The 19,733-nt window shown below is 42.5% G+C and overlaps 1 protein-coding gene across 2 annotated transcripts in view; it reads right to left on the bottom strand.

Annotated features, from left to right (window-relative positions):
• Window positions 1-2,246: 2,246 nt before the first annotated feature.
• Window positions 2,247-19,733, bottom strand: part of NIM1K (NIM1 serine/threonine protein kinase) — a 91,137-nt gene continuing 73,650 nt past the window's right edge. For both annotated transcript variants that reach the window (XM_023216559.2, XM_023216558.1), the window contains exons 3-4: window positions 5,846-6,114; window positions 2,247-3,117 (exon numbers count right to left, since the gene is read on the bottom strand). In XM_023216559.2, coding sequence (XP_023072327.1) covers window positions 2,368-3,117; window positions 5,846-6,114 — 1,019 coding nt within the window. In that variant the 3' untranslated portion in view covers window positions 2,247-2,367. The remainder of the gene's footprint in view (window positions 3,118-5,845; window positions 6,115-19,733) is intronic.

Below are 19,733 nucleotides of genomic sequence, written 5' to 3'. Positions count from 1 at the left end.
CAGTTCACATTTCTCTGGGATGGACAGCGATTCTCATTTACTCTATTGCCCCCAAAATCTTAAATATCCTTCTCTATATCACAATATAATCCTAAAGGACCTTGATCATCTTTACATTCTACAGGACATCATGCCAGCCCACTATATTGTGACAGCATGCTAGGGGAATTGGCTATCAGGAAGCGGCAAGTATTACAAATGCCCTAGTAAGGCTTACATGTGCCGGAGTGTGGATTATAGACTATGAAGAATCTGGGGCATGCCACATTGATGAAGAGTTTAGAAGACCAATGAGTTGAGGCATGCCTAGATATTTCTTCTATAGTAACGAACAATTTCTTGTACCTTCCAACCTCTTAACACTAAGATAGAGGCATAGGATTTAGTAGGTCCCTCTGGACTTTGGAAGCACATGTATTGTATTTGGTGTATTCCTCTCACCCATTTAATGCCAGTTTCAAGTGGATCCCATAAAAAAAAAAAAGAAAAAAAAAAAAAGCTTACAGCAGTTTTGGCTTCTGAACAAACTGCTACTCAGGCCATGTATGTGGCAGTTAAAAATATTGTGCGGGGCCTCTGGAAAGCCCCAATAGGAGATAACAGCACAACTCTGTAGGATCCTGGAGTAACGCCATGCTTCCTGCAACAGAGAACTACTCAGACTCCTGATGTGCTACTGGGCCCCAGTGGAGGCTGAGAACCAAATTATGAGAGACCGAGGACTAGGTAAGCAGAGCTGTTAACATATGAGCTGGGTGTTATCAGATCCATGGAGTCATGAATTCAGATGGGCCCAGGAGTGAGTCATCCTTATTGGAATTGACATCTCAGGGTACAGTTTGCCTTTTCTGCCTGCAATGTGTCTTTCCATACAAGCACACTAAGACATACAGAATACCTGATTCACTGTCATGATATCTCAAACATTGCCTCAAGGACCACTTTTTTGATAAAGGAGGTGGTGCGACGGGCACATAACAACGGGATCCCCTCATCTTACCATATACCTCAACACCAGAAGCAGCCAACATAAGCAGAACAATGGAACGGTTCAGCTAAGACACCGGAGATGAGACAGCAGCCTGCAGGGTTGGGGTGCTGTCCTCCAGGATTCGGTAATGTGCTTTAATAATGACTGATACATGTCCCTATCATTAAAACACACAGGTCTGGAAACCACTAGGTGGAAGTAGATTGACCCCTGTCACCACCACGCAATTGGTGATGCACTTGATTAATTTCTATTCTTTTTTTCTACAATCTAGGCTAAATTGAAAGGTTTGGTTCCCAGGGGATCAGGGATGCTTTCATCAGGGGACTTGATAAGGGTTCCAGTGAATTGAAATCTACAAGCGTCACATGGTCACTTTGGGCTCCCCATGCCAGTGGACAAGCAGGCACAGAAAGGAAGTATCATACTGGTGGTGTACCTCTTCCCTCCTGCTCCAAGACTTCTCTGACATGAAGGCAAGGGAAGCATAGGGAACCCACTTGGCACTCACACAGCCCAATCTGGAAGTGCAGGGCAGATGACACCAAGGGCCACCCTTGATCAGCGGTGAGCAAAAGCTTGTGGTTAAATGCTTTCCCCTTCCATACCCAGGGCAGACACCTGAGATGTGTTTCATCAGGCTCCTCTGAGGATCCTGCAAAACCAAGCATCAGAAACTGTAGCACTAGCCAATTTGCTAATGTGTCTGTGTATTAGCTTTCACTGTTTCCCCCGTACTTCACTCCTGTGCTCTGGGATCACTTCCCAAATAAACTGCTCTACATGGAATCATTGTCTTAGGCTCTGTTTTGAGGGGAACTGAGTCTGAAAGCCCTAGCTGCCTGGAATGCTCTGGCATTTTGTAAGAGTCACTCCTGCTTCTCATTCAGATCTTAAACTGATATGTACTCAAAGTGACCTTCCTTAACGACTAATCCAAAGTAGCAAGCCTCTGATATCAGATCACCCTTTTTGAATTCTCTGCATAGCATCTATCACTGATCTTTTTCTTTTTTAAAAAATGTAGTTGTATTTGTTAGTACCTTTGTCCTGGGCTAGAATGCCCCGCACACGAGAGGAGGGACCTTGCCTATTTATTTCTTGCTATTTCTGTAGCACCTTAAATAGTGTCTGGCACAAAGGAGGCACTGGATAAATATTTCTTGATTAAATGAATGAATGCTGAAATTTGGTAATAAAACAAGATCCCAAATCAAGCCAGAATCTGAGCTAATAGACCTTTTGGAGAAAAAAATGCATATCTCAAATTTAAGTTTATTTAAAAATTAGAAAAATGTCTCCACTCAAGTTGTCCTTGAAAAAAATTTAGAAGCAGCAATAATGATCTCGGTTAATTACAAGCAGTCTAGTGCAATTTATAAAATCGAGCAAAATTTGGATGTGTGTCTTATCCCTCTGTAGACACGGGACCCTTTTTTGAGGTCTCTTTCTTTAGGGTCTGGTAGCATCATGACTGGGACACTTTCCAAAGCCTTCTTCCTTTGGACTCTATGTAAAATAATTCTATAGACCCCTGTGATTGAGCTGCGAGCGTCTCTCCCTTGGTTATTTCGAATATGCTCTTCTGTAATGCCCAAATGTTCTAAAGTGCTTTTGACCTCATTTTCTTCTTCCTTGAGAGTGCCAGTTTCCGATAAATGTTTGGGATCCAGTTGGAAAGGTTCCAAAGGTGTAGGGTATGGCACCCCTTGCATCCATTCATCATTCATGATGCAGTCGATCCCGTACCTCTCCATGGGGATCTGCTGAAGGACTCCTCGGATGAGTCGGTGGCAGGGCTCTGACACGTGGGGCGGTACACTGTATGTGCCCTCAAGGATGCTCTTTTTTAGTTTCGTCACGGTTTCTGCCCGAAATGGCATGATGCCAGTCACCATGAAGTACAAAAGCACCCCCAAGGCCCAGATATCCACGTAAATGCCGATGTAGTGCTCGTCCCGGAAGAGTTCAGGTGCAGCATAGGGAGGAGACCCACAGAAAGTGTTCAGCATTTCACCTTTTTTACTTACTGTGCTGAATCCAAAATCGCCCACCTTCACACAAGTATTACTGGTATAGAATACATTTTCTGCTTTCAGATCTCTGTGAATAATTTGGTTTTCATGCTGTGGAAGAAGACATAGAGAACAGTCATTTTTACAGTAAAATGCCAAAATAAAAAATGTATAAGTTGCTCTGAAACAGTGAGATAATGATGGTGGAATAACGAATTCAGTGAGGATCAACTTAAGTCGTGATAGCAAACCCTGTCATAACTTTTAGCCCAATGTAATGCCCACACCTCCCCAAATAGACCAAAGTTCCTATTCCGTGTGGTAAGGGTTGGAGTCTGTTCCACACATGTGGACTGAGAAACTAACACCAGAAATAAGATCCAGATCTTATGAAACTACACATTCTGAAATACAATGAAACAGTAATCCTTAATTGTTGAGGTCCTACTTGGGTTTTTCTGGCTGATGGATGGTTTGACCAGGGCCAAGACCAGGAAAGCTTGGAGCCCTCCCATAACTTTCCAGCCATGCTTTTTGGCATAGACTCTTTTATCTTTACAGAATTCAGCAGAAGGGAGGTGGTTGCATTTGGCAAGGATCTAGCCACAGAACACACTGTGGATTGTGGGCAAGTGCTGCACTCCCACCCTTGCATCCTGAATCCAGACAGTCTTCAGAGGACCCTTGACCTGTTCAGTTCCAAGGGCTCTGGGAAAATGGCTTTGTGTTTGTCACCTTTCTTGATGGCCCTCCTGGAATAAGAATCCAGGCTTTGGAGGGGACAGTCTGGTCAATTCCAGCTACAACTATACCAGTTGGGTACTGTGAATGTCAGTTTCCTTCTTTGTAAAGTGGGATACTGATAACTATAGGTTGTGGTGAGAACTATATGTGATGCTAACTATATATGATGAGAACAGTGCTCAGCATGGTCTTGGCATATTAAAAAAACTCAGTAAGATGTGGATCTATGGCTATGAAACACACTTCCTGTTTGCAAAGAGTTGGAGAAATGGCAGGGAGTAGAGCTGCTGAAGACTAACATCTGTACCCTCTATTGCTGGATTCTCTTCTATTCTCCTACCAGGTTACTCTTCCAAGTAGAATGTGGAAGACTCTGCCCATCTGTTCTATTTCTTGGTATGGGTCTGGCTTATTCTCTGGCCCTGGGAAAGCTCACCACAGCCCAAAGCCACTTAAATGATGACTGTTCATATATCACAGGTCTGAAACACCCACCACCACTACAGTCAAGTTCTTCTCCCTGGCTCACTTCTTTTTCTTCCTCCTCTCCTTCCCTACTGCTATTTTGGGCCCTCTACATCATGAATTCCCTTGCAAATTCTTCCTCTTTTGCCCCATTGCCAGCATGGACTGTTTTATTTGACTTTTTCAGTGCCTGGCATATAATGGGGTTCACTGTGGCTCACTGATCCCGTTCTTGCTCCCACAACCATGCAGGCCGAGAAGCGAATTACAAATAGCCTCTCAACTAATATAGACCCTAGACAAGTATCTCTTTTCTGACAAATCCATTCAACTGGGATCTGAGTAAAGAGGGTGACTGACCAAAACTTTTGGTAGTAAAAGTGATAGTCAGGTCTGCAAGTCAGGTTCCTCCTGTATGGCCAGCAATATGGCCAAAAATAAGGAGGCAGCAAAAGAGCCAGTTCTTGGGGGAACTATAGAGTGTGCATTAGGAGTCCAGATTTATCTAAAGAAGTAACCAAAGAACTAAAATAAGAATGACACAACCAACCAGGCACGGTGGCTCACGCCTGTAATCTCACCACCTTGGGAAGCCGAGGCAGGTGGATCACTTGAGGTCAGGAGTTCGAGACCAGCCTGACCAACATGGTGAAACTTCATTTCTATTAAAAATACAAAATCAGCCAGGCATCATGGCACATGCCCATAATCCCAGCTACTTGGGAGGCTGAGGCAGGAGAATTGCCTGAACCCAGAAGGCGGATGTTGCAGTGAGCCAGGATCATGCCACTGCACTCCATCCTGGGTAACACAGCAATACTGTCAAAAGAAGAAAGAAAAGAAAAGAAAGAAAGGAAGGAAGGAGAAAGAGAAAGAAAGAAAGAAAAAGGAAGGAAGGAAAAAGAAAGAGAGAAAGAAAAGAAAGAAAGAAAGAAGAAAGAAAGAGAAAGAAAAAGAAAGAAAGAAAGAAAGAAAAAGAAAGAAAGAAAAGAAGGAAGGAAGGAAGGAGGGAAGGGGGAAGGAAGGAGGGAAGGAACGAAGGAAGGAAGGAAGACAGAACCAAGTGTTAATCTACTGGGCACAGAGGCAATAAGAGCTAGGGGATCTTACTGAAGGCAAAAGATCAGTATCACTGATGTGAGATTGAAGAACATCTCTCTCACACATACACACACATGGAGGGGGAGGCGGGAGAGAGAGAGAGAGAATGAACTGAGCTGGGCATGAAGTATGAATCTGATTTAGAATGTGAGATGTCATATGAGGGCATCCTAGACAGAAATAGGAAAGCAAAACCAAGAAGCAGTGAGGAGCCAGCTATCCAGATAGTGGAAGATGAGGTTGGAGAAATGGGTATGGCCAGGGAGTGGGCGATATTCATCAGCAGCTCCCATTGAGTCCTGCCAACGTCTGCAGAAGCTAGGAGGTTGAGGTGTAACTGGACATCCCTGGATATTGCTTCACAGGCAAGGAGCATGATCCCAGCCAGACTTCTGACTCCCAGAAGGGACTACTGTCTGCTTTGTAGGACAAAAGCCCTCTGGGACACTTGAGGCTTGGTAACCTAAAGCCCTGTTCTCCCAATGTCGGTGAAATGGGAACAAGGTTCTCACTCGTCACCCCTGCTCACCATGTGCTTCACGGCAGACACAATCTGGGAGAAGATGAGCTTGCTTTCTGGTTCAGAGAGCTTCCCCTCAGTGCTAATTTTTCCGAACAGCTCCCCACCCCCTGCATATTCCATCACCAAGTGCAGCTTGGATAGGGTCTCCACGACTTCGTAAAGGCGGATGATGTTGGGATGGTGTAGCTTTTCCATGCTGGAGATTTCTCGGGATAGTAGCCTCTGGGTTTTCTGGTCTAACTTGGTCTTGTCCAGGATCTTAATGGCCACCTTTTCTGCAAGGAAAAAAAGTAAAAAACTGTGCCAGAATTCAAGAGGACCTAGATCAGCTCCTTTCCTTTACTAGATATTCCCAAGCTCACAGAGCTCATCAGGGAATGACAAAGCAATGCTTGAGCCCAGCATCAGTGCCCTTCCCTTGGATCAGTGTGAGTCTTCCACACACAGGTTTTGATGCCAAATCCTGCCTCCCAAGGAAAGTTTCCAGATAAAATTAGAGCTCCTTTGCTAAGCCCGGAGGACACTTCTTGATGAGACCCAGTGCATCTCATCAGCCTCACTGTCCATCATTCCTGTCCACCATCCCCAACACCCCATGCACCCTTTATTGCAACCATTACAGAACTTTTTGTTGCTCCCTGAAAAGGTGCTGGACATTCATGCCTGGAAACTTTTCTCTACCTGGATCATTCTCTCCATCACTGATTCCCTGTTCCTTACTCTTGTTCTTTACTCATCGATATAGTTTGGACATTTGTCCCCAACCAAATCTCATTGAAATGTAATCCCCACTGTTGGAGGTGGGGTCTGGTGGGAGGTGTTTGGGTCATGGGTGCCGATGTCTCACGAATGGCTTGGGCCATCTCCTTAGTGATAAGTGAGCTCTCGCTCTGAGTTCACATGAGATCTGGTTCTTTAAAAGTGATGGGATCTTGTGGCATATTCCCCTGACTCTCGCTCCTGCTTTCACAGTGTGATGTGCCTTCCACCTTCCACCATGATTGGAGCTTCCTGAGGCCTCTATAGAAGCAGATGCCACCATGCTTCCTGTACAGCCTACAGAGTCATGAGCTAATAAAATGGTTTTTTCTCATAAATTACTCAATTTTGGCTGGGCGCGGCAGCTCACACCTGTAATCTCAGCACTTTGGGAGGCCAAGGCGGGAGGATCATGAGGACAGGAGTTTGAGACCAGCCTGGCCAACATGGTGAAACCCCATCTCTACTAAAAATACAAAAATTAGACAGGCCCGGTGGCAGGTGCCTGTAATCCCAGCTACTCGGGAGGCTGAGGTAGGAGAATTGCTTGAACCTGGGGAGGCAGAGGTTGCAGTGAGCCGAGTTCACGCCACTGCTCTCCAGTCTAGGTGACAAAGAAAGACTCCATCTCAGAAAAAAAAAAAAAAAAAAAATTACTCAATATCAGGCATCTCTTTATAAAAATGCGAGAATGGCTTAATACACTCATCATGAACTCCTGATGATCCTTCAAGGTGAGCCTCAGAATGAACCTCTTCAGGAAGCCTCTGTAACACTTGTCCTAGGATGAACATGATGTTCAGATTCTGTGCATTTGGAGCTCTAATGTACTGTAATCTCAGCTAACTGGTCTGTAGATGTCAACTCCCTTGTTTATCTCCCTCTCTTGCCCCATTCCCAACATGAACTGTTTTAATTCACTCTCAGTGCCTGGCATATAATGTCATGTACATGACGCACCAGTACCCAGTGTTGACAGAGTGCTGGTGAGACCAGGAGGAAATCAACACTGCAATGTGCTGCTGGTGGTACAATGGTTCTGGACTGTACTTTGGTATTATGTATTGAAATGCTAAAAAACAGTTGCACCCTGGGACCCAACCACTTCACCTTTGGCAATCTTAAAGAATCTGATGCATGTACAAGGATGCATGTATAAAAAGACTTCTGTGATATTGGGAATAGCTTAAGTATCCAGCAAGAGAGATACTTAAAGTGTGGTACATCTAATTTTATAATGGCACACCATGAAACTATCAAAAATAATGATGCTAACTAATTTATTAACATGAAAAGGTGTTCAATATACAAGTGAGGAAAAATACAAATACACATTTGCATAGATAAAAATCTGGTAGCATATTTACCAAAATGTTTAGAATAGAGATTTTCTAATTGGCAAATCACAGATGGTTTTCCTTTCAATTTAGTTTTGCTTATTTGTATTTTCTATTTTTTTGTCATGAATATAGACTTATTGTGTAATGAAAATGATTAATGTTAGAAAATGAATGAATCTTGACTACAAGTGAAACATCATTCATTTTTTGTTTTGGTTCAGACTGTACCGGACTTTGAATTAGATAACGAAGAGGTTACCCGGCCAGTAAACAGACAGAACAGGATCCCAAAGTACCTGTTTGATCTACTTACAAAATAACTGCTTTAAAGAACTTTGGCACTGTGATTATTAGCATGAAAATAGATACAGCTAGATTAAAATAGGAGTGTTATTGGTATATTAAAGTAGGTCCACTGGGGCTTCTGGAATGGAAATAGGGTTCACTGGTGTCTGCTGAGCCAGCCCTTTATGGCAGGAGGCAATACTGAACAGCAGGAGGGTGGCTCTATGGGAGCAGGAGCAGAATGTTTGCTCTGGGGTTTGAATAATCTCAGCTGGCAATCAGCCCCAGCAAAAGAACCTGCAATGGCAATCCTGGGGTATTCTTCTTCCCTTTCTTTTCTACTTTTCAGTCTTTAGGATTAAGAGTTCCTTTACCTGTTTATCTGAAACAGAAACCTGGTTTTGTGTAACCTGTTGGGTAAGCTGTTGTTTTAAGGGCTAGAATAATGAATTCCACCCTTTGATTTCCTGTAGAAGAACCCCCTGCTTCTCCTCAGTTCTCCCATCACATACTCAGGTGTCAGTTAAGGTATCATCATTCTGCTGCCCTCTCCTCCCTGTGGCCACCATACACCATTCTATCCACAGTGAGTGTTCAAGAATCAGGTGGTGGGTGTCAGGCTGCCATCACAAATCTCCCTTTAGCACCATCCCAATTTTCTTTTTCTCTTTTCCTTTCATGGTTCTTAGCAAAGGCTTCCCTCCCAGAGCCAGGTCTAGAGTGTGGCAGGAGAGGCATTGTAAGGGTGAAAGCTTCCTTAAATGCCTCTGCCATAGGTGCCTCGATGGCCTCACCTCATGTGCAATCACCCTACAGGCAGGCGTCATAGCATAAATGTATGATCACACTAAACACTTTAGAAGCCCTGGTATTCCACATTGTCACTAAGTGGTAGAAACTGCTATTCCATGAAGAGCTAGATCTCTAAATCTGCTCTTTCAATAAATGTTCAATGAGCACCTACTATAAATCAGGCAGTGAAAAAGATGAACACTGTTCTCACAGTCCAATGACAGAAAGACTGAAAAAAAATCCCTTCTTACAAATATAGCACCTATTAGGAAGAGATACAGACAGAGAATGGAAAGGCACTATCTGGGTAAGGGCACTTAGGTTGTGACCAGGAAGTGAGGAGAGAGGCCTCATACTTGGCCCAGGAGCTTGGCAAGTATGCTGCCCAGGCGAGACATAAGGTGTGTGCTTGAGGAACCCACTGTTCTGGAAAAGCAGAATGAGGAGGAGTGGCCCCAGATCAGCCTGGTAGTAGGTAAAGGTCAGATAAGCCAGGAGATTGCTTTAGAAATGCAGGCTTTAACAATAGGGCAATGAGGAAACCTAGCAAGCTTTTAAGAGAGAGGGTTGTAATCTGAGTCCCATTTAAGAAGGGCACTCTGGGCCAGGTGTGATGGCTCACACCTGTAATCCCAGCACTTTGGGAGGCCAAGGCGTGTGGATCACGAAGTCAAGAGTTCAAGACCAGTCTAGTCAAGAAGGTGAAATTGAAACCATGCCTCTACTAAAAATACAAAAAATTAGCCGGGCACAGTGGCAGCTGCCCGTATTCCTGGCTACTTGCGAGGCTGAGGCAGGAGAATTGCTTGAACCCAGGGGGCAGAGGTTGCAGTGAGCTGAGATTGCGCCACTGCACTCTAGCCTGGGTGACAGGGGGGGACCTTGTCAAAAAAAAAAAAAAAAAAAGCACTCTGGCGGGTGTGAGAAGTGCGGAGAGGAGCAGCAAGCCTGGGAGCAAGTGGGGTCTAGGAAGGGATGATAGAATGATAGAAATCCCAGAGAGAGGATGCTGTAGGTGGTGCAAGGGGAGAGAGAGTAAAGTAGACAGATGGGAGAGGCCAGCCATGCCCTTTCTCAAAATCTGATGAGAAGTCTGACACAGGTCCTACCTAGCAGGCAACACATTCTTTAAACCATGACTCCCAGTGCCAGGGTGGTAATAGCAAAGCAAGATTATTGTATGCAACAGGGAGTCACTGATGATGGTGAATCCTTAAGAGTAGCTGCCCCAGTGGAAGGGGTGGCTCTACTCAAGGCCACACTATTTGGTTACTATTTGGAATGCAGGCTCAGTGTTGTCAAACCTTCTTCTGATTTCTTTTCAAGAGAAGCCAGAAATCTGAAATTTTATACAAAATCTTCCCATTATTAAGTGTCGACAACTATTTCAAATTTTAAAACCTAGATTAGACCAAGCAAAATACATCTACAGGACCAAGGGGACAAAGGGAAGGGAGCAGATATTAAAACCTAGGAAGATAGTGTTGTGTAGAGGGAAGCTGAGGCTTTCCTTCTAGACACACAAGTTTCCTGAGTCAGCCTTACAGTGAGGGGCTGGGGGAATAAGATTAGGTCCTCCCTCTCCTTCCTTCCCCTGCAAGGGCTCCCTAGAGATCAAAGTCAACTGGAACCTAGAGGACTAAGGAGATTTGTTGTAGTCTTGGGCTGAGAGCAGAATGAAAAAGGGTGGAGAGTAGATCTGGAGGGGCAGATAGAAAATATCAGGTACAGTGGGCTTAGGGGAGAAAGTGCCAGGGGCATTGGGGGCATAAAACAGGTGGAGGCACCCCTGGTCTGGGGGTTAGGGAAGACTTTTAACACTTTCTCTGGAGTTCAAGAGTTAGCTAGAGAAAAGTAGGGAGAGGTTCTAAAAGGAGAGATGGGTAAGACAGAAGACCTTGAGGTAGGAAAGACCTGAAACATTAGGGTTATGGTCTACAAGTTTTTTGATTGTCTTCCTTTGTCAATAAAACATTTTTTTAAATATTCAACATCATTAGTTGTTTTATGGATAATAGCTCCAAACTGGAAATAATCTACATGTCCTCAGCTAGTGAATGGTTAAGCAAATTGTGGTACCTTCATCCATGGAATACCACTCAGCAATAAAAATGAACCAACTATTGATACAACAGCTTAGATGAATTGCCCAAGAAGTATGGTGAGTGAAAAATGCCAATCCTAAAAGGTTACCACTGCATGATTTCTTGTATATAATTTTCTTGAAATGACAACATTATAGAAATGGAGAACAGATTAGTGGCTGGCAGGAGTCAGGGACAGGGTATAGGGGGTTAGGAGGTGGCTATAGAAGAGCCACTTGAAGCACCCTTGTAATAATGGACTTGTCCTGTATCTTTACTGTGGTGGTGAATATAACAACTTATTTATGTGATAACATTCCATAAAGTTAAAATACGTACACACGCATGAATACAAGAACTGGGAAAATCTTAATAAGATCAGTGAATTAAATCAATATTAATATCAAGGTTATGACCATAGATTTGCAAGATGCAAGTCTGTGTGAAACTGGGTAAATGGTCCATGTGGTCTCTGTACATACTCTTACAACTGTATGTGCATAATAAAACATTTTTCAGCACTACTCTAATATATGTATATGTATTTATAAAGTGTATCCATGTACTACTGGTTTACACATTTTCAATATATATAATCACAGAAATTAAAAGTATATAATCACAAATAAATATAGAAGAAGTTCTAATATGTTTTCCCTCATCCCAGGGAATCATCTTGGGCATTTTCTGGGGGTATATGCACCCTCAGAGATGACTGACTTTGAAAAATTGAAAGAAGAGAGTAGGGCTGGCATATGGGGAAGAAGGAAAGATATAAGCCAAAAAAGAGGCAGGAGAGTTGGCCATAGCCAAGGTATTGTGAGTCATTTCACATTAAAGGCAGTAAGAAGCTGTTGGAAACTTGTAAGCAAGGAGTTACATGATCAGGCTTGCAATTTCTGAAACATCACCTCTGGCTGCTATGGGGGAAATGATATAAACATGAAGACAAATTACAGTAGCTTAATCCAATGAGGAAAGGAGGAGATATTTAGGAGGTGAAATTAATAGGACTTGGTGTTTGGGTGTTAGGGGTTGAGGAAAAGGTCAAGGTTTCTCAGTTGAGCAACTGAGAGGCTGGTGACATTCACTGGAAGAGGATCTCTATTAATGTTATAATGCCTTTGGGCACTCCCTAAGTTTCCCTGTCTCTCTCCCAGGTTGTTGTGTTCACTTTGCTAAACCATGACTCTGGTTAAATCCAGCTCCCACTGCTCTCTGCCTGCACCCGTGCTGTTGAATATAATGGCTTGTCTCACTTTGAATTTCTGATCACTAACCTCAGGTGGCCCTTTAAAGCTCCTGACAGACATTCTTTCCCTAGTCCAATAAACCTCACACACTTTTGGATAAGTCTTTCATGGCTTCTTTTCTCTCATCAAGTCTCTAATGCCTTCTTCCACTCCTCACTCACAGCTAGTAACCTTGCTTCCTACTTTATTGAGTAAAGTAAGCAATAGAGGAGAATTTCCTCAAGTCCTTCCCACCATGTCTTCCAACCTACCTGAATCTGTCGTCCTTCCTTTTACTTTGGATAAACAATTCCTACTCTTATCTAAGGCCTAGTTAAGACTCCTTTATATGTTGAATAGATTCCATCTACTCTCATATACTAAAGAGCAGCCCTCCAAAAATGTTTTTTTTTCTTCTCTCCTGCATCATTGATTTTCTCTTCCCATGGATTGTTTCCATCATCACACATTTATGCCATTGATAAAAAATCTTCCCCTCAGCAGAAATCTCACAAGCCAGAAGGGATTGGGGTTCAATCTTTAGCCTCCTTAAACAGAATAAGTGTCAGTCAAGAATTTTGTATCCAGCAAAACTAAGTTTCATAAATGAAGGAGAAATAAAGTCTTTTGCAGACAAGCAAATGATGAAGGAATTTGTCACTACTAGACCAGTCACACACAAAATTCTAAAAGGAGTTCTAAATCTTGGAAGTTGACATGCATCAGAATAGGACATCTTGAAAGCATAAAACTCACAGGACCTATAAAACAATAACACACACACACACACACACACACACACACACACACACACACACACACAAAAGGATCCAGGTAATAATCAACATGATGACTAGAATTGTACCTTACATCTCAATGTTAATATTAAACATAAATGGCATAAATATTCCACTTAAAACATACAGATTGACAGAATGGATAAAATATCACAAACCAAATATCTGCTGTCTTCAAGAGACTCATCTAATGCATAAGGATTCACATAGATTCAAGGTAAAGGGGTGGAAAAAGATGTTCTGTGTATATGGAAACCAAAGACTAGTAGAAGTAGCTATTCTTTTCTTTTTTTTTTCTTTTTCTTTTTTTTTTTTTTTTTTTGAGATGAAGTCTCACTTTGTTGCCCAGGCTGGAGTGCAAGGTGTGATCTTGGCTCACTGTAACCTCTGCCTCCCAGGTTCAAGCAATTCTCCTGCCTCAGCCTCCCGAGTAGCTGGGATTACAAGTGCCCACCACCATGCCTGGCTAATTTTTTTTGTAAATTTAGTAGAGATGGGGTTTCACCATCTTTGTCAGGCTGGTCTTGAACTCCTGACCTCAGGTGATCTACCTGCCTCAGCCTCCCAAAGCGCTGGGATTTACAGGCATGAGCCACCGTGCCTGGCTAGGAGTAGCTATTCTTATATCAAATAAAACAGACTTTAAACCAACAATAGTTTAAAAAGAAAAAGACAAAGAAGGTCATTATAAAACCACCTTTGCAAAAATTATGTCACTGAGAGAATTATGGCAGTGGGGGAGATCTGATCTACCAACCTCCCTCTTGCCTTTAGCCTTCAAGCTGCCTTAATTATTCCTGGGCTTAGGCTTGGCTAGCTTTGGGAGACATTTAATTTGTAGTTTAAATGATAATAATCTTTCCCAAAACTCAACCACCTTTGTAAAGCTAATGAGAGACCACCAGACTTAGGAGGAGGAGAAGAGCCTGAAATCTGCTAAGGTGTGGATATAAATGATTGCCAGCCATTATTCCAGAGGTCACAAGATATGCAACTCCCCCAATTACTCATGCAGATAACATCACTATTATAGGACCTAAGTTAGCCTTTTGAGATATCTTTTCAGGTTTTTTGCATGTCTGACACAGATGGCTTCACTTGGACCCATAAGGACCCACCAACCACTCCTGTGGTCCCACAGAAATGACTCAGCATAAGAGGACAGCTTCAACTCCCTGTGATTTCATCTCCAACCCAAACAATTAGCAGTAAGCCCCTGGTCTGGTCAGCCCAATCCCTTCCCCCAAACTGTCTTTGAAAAACCCCTAATGCACAAGCCTTTGATGAGATTGATTTGAGTAATAACTCTATCCTGGTTTGACCACGTGGCATGACTGGCCTTGCATCAATTAAACTCTTTCTTCACCACAATGCCATGAACTGATTTTGCTTGTGCAGTGGGCAGAAAGAACCTGTTAGGTGGTTACAAGTATATAATGATAAAAGGATTAATCTGACAAGAGAATATTGTAATCCAAAATATATGTGTACCTAACTATGGAGCTCCAAAATTCATAAAACAATTACTACTAGACCTAAAGAAAGAGATAATGAGCAACACAATAATAGTGGGAAACTTCAAGACCCCCCTGACAGCACTAGACAGACCATTGAGGCAGAAAGTCAACAAAGAAACAATGGACTTAAACAATAGTCTAAAACAAATAGACCTAACAGATATTTACAGAACATCTGACCCAAAAACTATAGAATATACTTTCTTCTCATCAGCACATGGAATATACTACAAGATAGACCATATGATTGGCTACAAAACAAGTATCAATAATTTTTAAAAATCAAAATTATATCAAGAGTCTTCTCAGACCAGAGTAGGATAAACTAGAAACCAACTCCAAAATGAATTCTCAAAACTATACAAATACATGGAAGTTAAACAATCTGCTCCTGTTTAATTTTGGGGTTAACAATGAAATCAAGATGAAAATGTAAAAATTACTTGAAATGAATGATAATATGACACAGTTATCAAAACTTCTGAGATACAGCAAAAGTGGTGCTAAGAGGACAGTTTATAGTACTAAATGCCTACATCAAAAAGTCTGAAAGGTCACAACTTGACACCCTAACTCTGCCCCTCAAGGAACTAAATAAGCAGGAACAAAAGAAACCCAAAGCTAGAGAAGAAAAGAAATAACAAAGACCAGAGCAGAAATAAATGAAATTAAAACAAAAATATTACACAAGATTAGTAAAACAAAAAGCTGGTTCTTTGAAAAGATAAACAAAATTGATAGACGATTAACTACATTAACTAAGGAGACAGAAGTTTTGAATAAGTTCAATTAGAAATGAAAATAGAGACATTACAACCAATGCCACAGAAATACAAAAGATCATTTGAGATTACTATAAACACCTCAATTCACACAAACTAAAAAACAGAAGAAATGGATAAATTCCTGGAAATTTACAACCCTCCCAGATTAAATCAGGAAGAAATAGAAATCCTGAACAGACCAAATAACAAGCAATGAGACTGAATAAGTAAAATTTACTGATTAAAATTGCCAGGAACAAAAAAGCCTAGGGCCAGATGGATTCATAGCTGAATTCTACCAGGCAGTCAAAGAAGAATTGGAACCAATCCTACTGAAACTATTCAAAAAGATTGAGAAAGAGAGAATCCTCCCAAACTCATTCTATGAAGCCAGTATCACCCTGTGCCAAGCCCAGGAAATGACATAACAAAAAAGAAAACTACAGATCAATATTCCTGATGAACATAGATGCAAAAGTCATTGCTGAGGCTTGACTAGGTAAACGAAGCAGCTGGGAAGCTTGAACTAGGTGGAGCCCACCGAAGCTCAAGGAGGCCTGCCTGCCTCTGTAGACTCCACCTGTGGGGGCAGGGCATAGGTGAACAAAAGGCAGCAGAAACTTCTGCAGACTTAAATATCCCTGTCTGACAGCTTTGAAGAGAGTAGCAGGTCTCCCAGCACAGAGTTTGAGATCTGAGAATGGACAGACTGCCTCCTCAAGTGGGTCCCTGAACCCAAATGGCCTAACTGGGAGACACCTCCAAGTAGGGGCCAACTGATGCCCCATACAGCCAGGTGCTGCTCTGAGAAGAAGCATCCAGAGGAAGGATCACACAGCAACATTTGCTATTCTGCAATATTTGCTATTCTGCAGCCTCCGCTGGTGATACCCAGGCAAACAGGTCAGAAGTAGACCTCCAGCAAACTCTAAAAGACCTGCAGCTGAGGGTCCTGACTGTTAGAAGGAAAACTAACAAACTGAAAGGACATCCACAACAAAACCCCATCTGTACATCACCATCATCAAAGACCAAAGGTAGATAAAACCACAAAGATGGGGAGAAACCAGAGCAGAAAAGCTGAAAATTCTAAGAATCAGAGTGCCTCTTCTCCTTCAAAGGAATGCAGCTCCTTGCCAGCAATGGAACAAAGCTGGATGGAGAATGACCTTGAAGAGTTGAGAGAAGGCTTCAGACAATCAGTAATAAGAAACTTCTGATTGGATGTTCAAATCCATCACAAAGAAGCTAAAAACCTCGAAAAAAGATTAGACAAATGGCTAACTAGAATAAACAGCATAGAGAAGACCTTAAATGACCTGATGGAGCTAAAACCACGGCACGAGAACTATGCAATGCATGCACAAGCTTCAGTAGCTGATTTAATCAAGTGGAAGAAAAGGTATCAGTGATTGAAGATCAAATAAATGAAACGAAGCAAGAAGAGAAGTTTAGAGAAAAAAGAGTAAAAAGAAATGAACAAAGCCTCCAAGAAATATGGGACTATGTGAAAAGACCAAATCTACATCTGATTGGCATACCTGAAAGCGACAGGGAGAACAGAACCAAACTGGCAAACACTCTTCAGGATATTATCCAGGAGAACTTCCCCAACATAGCAAGGCAGGCCAACATTCAAATTCAGGAAATACAGAGAATGACACAAAGATACTCCTCAAGAAGAGCAACTCCAAGACTCACAATTGTCAGATTCATCAAAGCTGAAATGAAGGAAAAAATGATAAGGGCAGCCAGAGAGAAAGGTTGGGTTACCCACAAAGGGAAGCCCATCAGACTAACAGCAGATTTCTTGGCAGAAACTCTACAAGCCAGAAGAGAGTGGGGGCCAATATTCAACATTCTTAAAGAAAAGAATTTCCAACCCAGTGTTGGGAGCAAACCCCCCAAAATCTAGCCAGGAAGTTTAACTGGCCCCAAAACTGGCCATAAACAAAATCTCTGCAGCACTGTAACACATTCGTAATGGCCCTAACACCCAAGCTGGAAGGTTGTGGGTTTATGGGAATGAGGGCAAGGAACACCTTGTCTGCCCAGGGCAGAAAACCGCTTAAAGGCATTCTTAAGCCACAAGCAATAGCATGAGCAATCTGTGTCTTAAGAGTGTGTTCCTGCTGCAGTTAACTAGCCCAACCTATTCCATTCATTTGGTCCATCCCTTCATTTCCCATAAAGGATACTTTTAGTTAATTTAGTATCTGTATAAACAATGCTAATGACTGGTTTGCTGTTAATAAATATGTGGGTAAATCTCTGTTTGGGGCTCTCAGCTCTGAAGGCTGTGAGACCCCTGATTTCCCACTTCACACCTCTACATTTCTGTTTGTGCTCTTTAATTCTTCTAGCACCACTGAGTTAGGGTCTCCCTGATCAAGCTGGTCTCGGCAAGTGGTGTCCATTCATGGGAGCTCGAATCCAGGTCGAAGGGTTGCCAGAGTGACAGTTGGAATGGAAAACTAGCTGGAGGACACCTGAGTATTCTTAAAGCAATCCCCGTGGTGAGTAAGAAGGGGAGCTCAGAAGTGTCAGGGTAACAATGGGACAGGCTTGGGGTCTGGTTCTTTTCACCTTGGAACTTTTTCACACTGATGAGGAGGATGGAGAGTATAGAGAAGTAACAGAAGAGGTTACAGAGCATGTTTATTTGCCAGCTAAAGCTAAAGTGGCAAAGGAAGGACAGGTTCATTCCTACCCTTCTGCATCCCCTCATTAATATTTTAAAGACAATGACCCCCCAGATCTTTCTTTTCTGGAGGACACTGGATGAAAAGTCATTGCCCTAGTGACTGTTCAAGCAGCGTCTCAAGCGATGGTTCTATTCAGGCAGGAATTCAGCAAGCTAGACAAGAGGGTGATTTAGAGGCTTGGCAGTTCCGTGTTAGAATACACCCCCCAGATCAACAGAGAAATATTACATCTACATTTGAGCCTTTTCCTTTTAAATTACCAAAGAATTAAAATAAGCATTAAGTCAGTATGGATCAGGTTCTCCTTTTGTAATGGGACTGTTAAAGAATGTTACTGTTTCCAGTGAGATGATTCCTACTGACCGGGATGCTCTTACTCCAGCTTGTCTAACTCCTGCTCAGTTCTTACAATTTAAAACATGGTGGGCAGATGAAGCTTCCATTCAGGCTGGTCGCAATGCCCAGGCCCAACCTCAAATTAATATAACTGCACACCAACTTTTGGGGGTTGGCAGCTGGGCTGGTTTAGATGCAACACTGGTCATGCAGGATGATGCCATAGAACAGCTTAGAGGGGTGTGCATTAGAGCTTGGGGAAAAAAATCACTTCAGGTGGGGAACAATACCTTTCCTTTAGTGCTATAAAACAGAGACCAAGAGAACAATATGTTGATTTTATAGCTCGGTTACAGGAGCCTCTTAAAAAGATGATTGCAGATTCAGCTGCTCAGGATATAGTGCTGCAGTTATTAGCTTTCGACAATGCTAATCCTGATTGCCAGACTGCTCTGCAAGCTAGTAGAGGGAAAGCACATTTAGTTGATAATATCAAGGCCTGTGATGGTATCGCAGGTAATCTGCATATAGCTACTTTGTTGGCACAGGCAATGGCAGGACTGAGAGTGGATAAAGGAAATACTCCATTTCTTGGAGCTTGTTTTAACTGTGGGAAGCATGGTCATACTAAAAAAGAATGTAGAAAAAATCAGCAAGTCAGGCTGCCAGATAGGGGAAAAAAGAATACTGTTGAGCCTGAAATATGTCCAAAATGTAAAAAAGGAAAATATTGGGCTAATCAGTGTCACTCTAAGTTTGATAAAGAAGGGAACCCGATTTCAGGAAACGCCATGAAGGGCCCATCCCAGGCCCCGTTCTAAAGCAGGGCATTTCCAGCTCAGGCCATTCCCTCACCCCTGAACAATGTCTGTCCCCTGCCACAGCCAGTAGTGCCACAGTAGATTTATGCTGCACAAAAGCTGTGAGCCTTCTGCTTGGGGAACCCCTGCAAAAGGTCCCAACAGGAGTCTGTGGACCCTTGCCAGTGGGGACAATAGGATTAATTTTAGGAAGGTCTAGTTTAAGTTTAAAAGGCATACAAATACATACAGGAATCATTGATTGAGATTATAATGGGGAAATTCAAATTGTTATATCTACTTCTGTTCTCTGGAAAGCAGAGCCAGGAGAGTGCATAGCACAGCTCCTGGTTGTGTCATATGTGGGAATGGGAAAAAGTGAAATCAAACAAACAGGTGGATTTGGAAACACAGATAAACAAGGCAAAGCAGCTTATTGGGTAAATCAAATTACTGATAAACATCCTACCTGTGAAATAACTA

The sequence above is a fragment of the Piliocolobus tephrosceles genome, chromosome 4 (assembly GCF_002776525.5).
Source record: "Piliocolobus tephrosceles isolate RC106 chromosome 4, ASM277652v3, whole genome shotgun sequence".
Lineage (NCBI taxonomy): Eukaryota > Metazoa > Chordata > Mammalia > Primates > Cercopithecidae > Piliocolobus > Piliocolobus tephrosceles.
The sequence above is the reverse complement of the archived record's forward strand: the minus strand, read 5'-3'. Positions and strand labels throughout refer to the sequence as shown.